General features: G+C 32.3%; 1 protein-coding gene across 1 annotated transcript; it reads right to left on the bottom strand.

The window, feature by feature from the left end:
* Positions 1-5,439: 5,439 nt before the first annotated feature.
* On the bottom strand, positions 5,440-6,192 carry LOC115973741 (zinc finger protein ZAT11-like). Its single transcript, XM_031093989.1, has one exon. It carries the CDS (start codon positions 6,011-6,013, stop codon positions 5,501-5,503), a length of 513 nt encoding a protein of 170 aa, XP_030949849.1. The 5' UTR covers positions 6,014-6,192; the 3' UTR covers positions 5,440-5,500.
* Between the last annotated feature and the right edge of the window lie 445 nt (positions 6,193-6,637).

Below are 6,637 nucleotides of genomic sequence, written 5' to 3'. Positions count from 1 at the left end.
AATCTAAAACAAAATAAATAAGCCCAAAAAAATTACCCAACAACAAAAATTACTAATAGTAAAACTAAAAACAATTAAACCCAATTAATCAATTTTACCAAAAATAAACAATCTGATCCTTAAAAAATTTTAAACAAAATAATTTTATCCATGCCTAGATGTACGAATAAAAAACACAAATAAATAAATAAATAACCATTAACTGTTAAGCAATAGAGCCATAGGCTAGAGCTACTACACACAACCAATAGCAAAATTGTCCACTTAACTTCAAGTCCTAACTCCGCCCCTATTCCGGGTTCTCCTTGAACCGCCAGACCACATCTACGAATTGCTTTGGGAGACAACATCGGTTGCCTAGTTTGAAGTTTGTGTTGTTCCAGGTTTCTTCGGCTATTTTGCATCCCATAGAATGTGGCCCGAAGTTTCGCTTTCTCCAAAAAATTCACACCTATTGTCCGTTATGACCTTTCAATGCAGCAGACATTGCTTCGTGGGGAGTATGTTTCTACATGCTCCACATGAAGTGCTTTATTTTGTTTAGGCGCACTATAAGTTCCGAATGAGCTTCCAAATAGCTGACATTTTGGAATTATCCAAGTACCCTGGTCTTCAGTGAGATATTTTACCGCCACTAGTACTTTGTATGCACTCTTGACAGAGAAAATGCCAAGAGTTGATTTTAGTTGTTATAGGATGGTCGAACCAGGACCTAGCTACTACTACTAGAAATTTAAAATTTTTCACTGACCATGTCATTCATACAATGACGACAAAGAATACAAGATTGTACTATGTGTTCACAGTTTACGCAATATTTTTCTTTTGGGTTGAATTTTACAAGTTACACGCTGTGCTGCTGCTCTCTAAAATATAGACAAAGTTTAGCTATAAAATTGGTTATAATTTAAGATTGCAACTTTACTCAATAAAATAAATATTATTACATATTTTGAAAATTTAACCGATGAATTTCATATTTTTTATGCTCTTAATACACATCAAATTTTGTATCAATTAAATATTATTTACTATGTGATCTATAAATTTATATTTTATGTATAATTTTAAACTATAAAAACTTGCAATTTAAACAATTTTTTAACGACATAACTATTAATCTTTAATTTTCTAAAAGTTTTGTAAGCATGAAGAATATAAGAAAAAGATATAATCCAATGGTGGATTTGTCAAAATTTACTTTCAATAAAAGGATATTAAGTAAGGTTGTAGCCTAAGATTATAACTAATTTTATAGCTAAACTTTGTCCCTAAAATATATGCACACTTCAGGGTTGTAACTATATTTTTTCTAATGTTAATAGGTGGCCTGGAGCATTTGTTAATGAACTATTTTAGGGAGAAAAATGCTATATTCACAATATTTTTATAAAAAAAATCATATGTGGCATATTGTAACTAGTTGTTATTGATGGATAAAAAAGTAATTTCAATGATAGGTTCAAATTAAAACCAACAAGAAGTTATTACCTATAATTTTTTGTGAAAATATCATAGACGTAACACTCATTTTTTAGGAAAATTTTAATACCAATTTCATGAAAAATATAAAAAAACTATCAAAAAAGTTAGTTGCTTCTTTTTTTTTTAGTAAATACTAGTGCATATTTGTTATTACCCAGTTATTTTGAACTAAAATCATAACTTAAAGTCATGGTACAAAAAGTGTGTGAGTATACTATCGTATATATAAACACCAACATTTTTATGGATGAACGTTCCAGAGTGTTTTGTAGTATTCGTGTCGGTTGATAGAATAGTAGTTAGAACTCCTACATCAAATTATCATATTAGCACCTTAATTTTACGCGGTCCAGTTTGATTATTGTTATTAATATTATTATTGACCTTCTTTCGCCGTTTTTGGCTTACTCCGCGGCTATGTGTTCACATAATAAGTGAAAAAGCCACCATCAATGTGGCAGCTAGAATGCTTCAACGTGTAGGGCACACCGCACACTACTTGACTTGGAATAATATTTGGAGGAAATTTCAGGTGAATGTTTAGAAAATGTTCACATGCAAGAGCAGCAAGTGGTAACCAACTTCTGGGAGAAGTATTCTCTGTTTCAGGTATGCTTCTTCCTTTCATAGTTGGTGGGATCTGTCAATTGTGGGTCTACTATTTGTAAGAGACGAGAAATATACACCCGAAACAGGCTATATTTTCTCTAAGTTCTAGGACATTCGGCATTATTATTCGGAGAGATTTTTAAGAAGACTCGTGAATAAAAAATGAAATAGTCTAATTAAAAACTGAGACGCCACATTTTTATATTATAATGTTTTTTAAAGTAATGGAAAAGAAATTAAGGCTAGCTAACTTTCAACATAATAGTCAAATTTTAAGTTCTTATTTGAATTTTTCAAACACCCTACCCCTCTTTACAGTGCTTAGCAAGTCCAAGAGTCATGGATTGGACCTCCTAAATAAAATTGTAAATCACAAGATAAATAGGCAATAGCGTGTAAGAATTATTCGGCAAAACACAGCCACCAATGAAATATTCAACATCAACATAAAAAAAATGCACATGTTGGATAAACTACACATGGAACTACCTTCACATTTCAATTTTGACCTAACAACTTGGACTCGTACTTATCAGTTAATGAGCTTTCGTGCACATACATACAGCATTATAATTTTCTTCCAACATGCTTCATAATCATAAAGAAGAATTGTCACAAGATACATTGTGCCATTTACCAAAAGAACTATTCAACTTTTATATAAGATACATGTTGCTCTAAAACATACACTTCCTAGGTTTTCTGAATAAGAAATTTGTATTATCCAAGACATTTCAACCTTGATATGATATTTGGACTCATGCTCGTCAGTTGATGAGCACAATTCTTGATTGAAAAAGGAGATTTAGTTAACATACTAACAAGCTAGCTTTAATTAATATCTTTCCATCATTATTAAGGAGTTAACTAAAACTAACACTAACTAATCAGAAGTCAATTTAAATCTGCAAAAGGAGTTCTCTAAAGACGCGCGCGGTATCTAGCTTTCTGTAAGAGCCAACTTCACTCTGTTCTCTGAAATTTCATAGGCAGGGGTTCTCATCTCCTTAATCAGGGGCGGAGGTAAGTAATAGGTCCACCCCCACAAAATTTTGAATTTTTTTTAATATATATAATTATTTTTATATTTTTAAAATTTAGTATACAAAAATAAGAGTTGGCCCCCCCCATATAATTGAATTAGTCAAATGATGCTCTTTAAAAAAAAATTGGTCTAATAGTTATAGAGATATAACTTTATTTTTCTCAATTCTAATTTGGCGAAAAGCACCTTTTAGTCCCTACATTTTCAAGCTATTCCCATTTTAGTTCCTACATTTTATTTTTACTGCTTTTAGTCCCAATCCTGAAAAACACTTCTCGTTTTGGTCCTTGCCATTACATCAGAAATAAAGAAAGCTGACGTGACAAACGGCAAGAATAAATAATATTAAATTAATATCCACGTGGCCTAAATTAATAATAAAAAATGTTTTTTGGCATTAAAAAATGCCACATTAGCATCTAAATTAAAAAAATTAATTTATTAATTTTAACTAAATAAAAAAATTAAAAACAGAATTAAAAATTAAAAATCATATGAATTGAGATCTAAGTGTGTCTTGAACAAGAACAACAAGAACACAATCCTATATCCAAGAACACAAACCCAGAAATTAAAAAAAAAAAAAAACATTTTGCAGCCTAGCCAGTCACTCACCCTCGGGCTCATCACCTTCCATCTCTCGGTTCTTCTCTCCCCCTCCATATTTCGTTGGCGCAACTCATCACCAACTCCACCATCGTTGTCGCAACTAGTTCTAGGATCGATTTCTTAGTTTGCAGCGTCAATCAAGTCCACCAATCTCACCGTCGATCTGGTTTTGTCTCCTCAATATGGGTTTTGGGATTGTTTGTGGATGCCGATCTCAGTTTTTGCCACTGGGTTTATATGTTGATCTGGGTTCTATCACTACGTTTTAGTTGCATGGTTTGTTTTGCTAAAAACTATGAAAGACCACCTAAGTTTGCTGGGTTTCAATCTTGTTAGGTTTTTACCAATATCGAGTTTTTTTTTTTTGGGGGGTAGCTAATTTGAGTTTGGGTGAGTTTGTAGAGAAATTAAAATTTGGGTTTAAGAATTTCTACTTTGATTCATGGCTGTGCTTTGATTGAAATTAGAGAATTTAAGTTTGATTTTTTCAGAATTTTGAGTTTGGATTTTTTTTAAAAAAAATTTCTGGGTTTGTGTTCTTGGATCTAGGTTTGTGTTCTTACTGTTCTTGTTCAAAACACACTTAGATCTCAATTCATATGATTTTTAGTTTTTTTTTTTTTTTTTTTTAGTTAAAATTAATAAATTAATTTTTTTAATTTAAATGCTGACGTGGCATTTTTTAATGCCAAAAAACATTTTTTTATTATAATTTAGGCCATGTGGACACTAATTTATTATTATTTATTCCTATCGTTTACCATATCAGCTTTCTCCATTTCTGATGTAACGGAAGGGACCAAAACGGGAAGCGTTTTTCAGGATAGGGACTAAAAGCGGTAAAAATAAATTGTAGGGACTAAAATGGGAATAGCTTGAAAATGTAGGGACTAAAAGGTACTTTTCGCCTTCTATTTTTTATTGTAAAATGTGCTCTTATATCTATAAAATATGTGATAAAGTTTGGCACCAAACATGTTTAAATCAATCTCTTTCAACTCGTTATGTGGCGATTAACAAGTTACTGACTCATTAAAAAAAATCTTGTCACTAAAACAACATATGAAATGTCTCTTTAGTAGCCACATAATGGGTTAGAGCAAGATAGTCTCAAATATGTTCGTAGCTAAACTTATTCCTCCAAGTTTTGGGTTAGTTTTTGAAAATTGCATTAGTTCAATGGAAATTTTTTTTTACTAACTTTACTATAAAATTTGATAATTTGTATCGAAAATAATACTTTTAAGAATTTCACCATGAAAATGGTAAAAATGAATTTTATTTTATGAAAGGTCGCCATCAAATATAATTTTGATTAAAAATACTAAGTTTTTTGTTGTTGTTGGGTGTGTGTGTATATATATATATAGATATAACTTATAAAGAATGTGTGTATATATATATATGTGTGTGTGTATAATAAAAAAGCGTGTATGTATATATATATATATATATATATATGTATATATATATGTGTGTACGGAGTTATCTTGATAAATATATTAGTACCATAACTTGGTCCCTCAAACAAAATTCTTTGGCTCCACCCCTGTTCTTGATGGATGCCAAACTTAAGGACATGCCTATGCAAAAGGCCAAAACCATTTTTACAACTAAGATCCAATATATTCAATACAAAATTGGAAAAAAATTAAAAAGAATGGCATTTTACATATATATATATTAAAAAAAAAAAAATCAATGAATCTGAAATGAAAAATTGTTAGCACCCACTACAATTGTGGTATCAAATCAAATCATCAAAGTAAAGTCAATTTGAGGAGCCTTCTTCCCAAATAGTAACTTCAAATCATTCTCCAAAGGTGTCAAGTTCAAGTCCAAGCACATAACCCTCGTACTATTTGATCTTTTCAGCACCGGCACTTTCTTTTCTATGGCAGCGGAAGAAAATGAACCATCCATCATTGCTCTATGCCTCCTCATGTGACCACCCAAAGCTTGCCCCATAGCAAACTCAAGCCCACATATTGAGCACTCATGCATCTTAGGCTTATTTCCCAGGGTCTGAGACTTTGTACGCCCTTTCAGTTCTTCCCCCATCAATTTTGGTCTCTTGTGGCTCGCTCTGTGGCCACCAAGAGCTTGAAATGATGGGAATTGGCGATTACAAGTCTTGCACTCAAACACATCAACCAGTGAGGCTTTCCTGGGCTTGGTCTCTAGGCTATGAGAGAGTAGCATTAGACAATTAGCCATGTCTAAGCTCTCTATCCCACCATCTTCTCTCATTCTCTTCATTGCCATAGTTACGTAAAAAACAGAAGTAAGAACACAAAAATGTTGTTGTTGGGGGTTTTTTAGAGGTCAACTTTTAGTAACGTAAATGATATGAAACTAATGAAAGGCAAATGTTTAACGAGGAAGAGAAGCAAGGAAGTCTTGGTATTTATAATAGGCGTGTGGGCGAGTTAAAGGGTCTAGAAGTCTAGAATGGTTTATTGGACCAAATTGAACGGGAGGACTGAGCAGCGGTTTCACATTAAAGAAATATAGTACTATTAGTAGTAGTAGGCAACTTGGACTGTTTCTTTGACTATTGCAATCACGAGAGAATAGCAATATTATTAGAATATATTACTTCTATGTTAAGAAACTATAATAATACATTGTCTTTTTTCGTATTAAATATGGATGATGACATAGCTTTACCCACGTGTCCTGCCCTCCACGTCACCTATGACGATGTTCACGTGTTCAAATTTCATAAAAAAAGTCTTATGCCACATAAGATGGCAAAAAAAAATCACAACTCATCTATGTAGTGAGTTATGGTTGATAGAAGGATGTCCCACCACCACCCTTCCACCAACCACAACCCGCCACATGGGTGAGTTGTGACTTTTTCTGTGCCACTTTGTGTGGCACTAA

Source organism: Quercus lobata, unplaced genomic scaffold, assembly GCF_001633185.2.
Source record: "Quercus lobata isolate SW786 unplaced genomic scaffold, ValleyOak3.0 Primary Assembly Scq3eQI_124, whole genome shotgun sequence".
Taxonomy (NCBI): Eukaryota; Viridiplantae; Streptophyta; class Magnoliopsida; order Fagales; family Fagaceae; genus Quercus; species Quercus lobata.
This window is presented reverse-complemented; position numbering and strand designations above follow the sequence as displayed.

Coding starts and splice junctions, on each gene's coding strand:
- LOC115973741 (XM_031093989.1), bottom strand. CDS start 6,013: ATGGCAATGAAGAGAATGAGAGAAGATGGTGGGATAGAGAGCTTAGAC.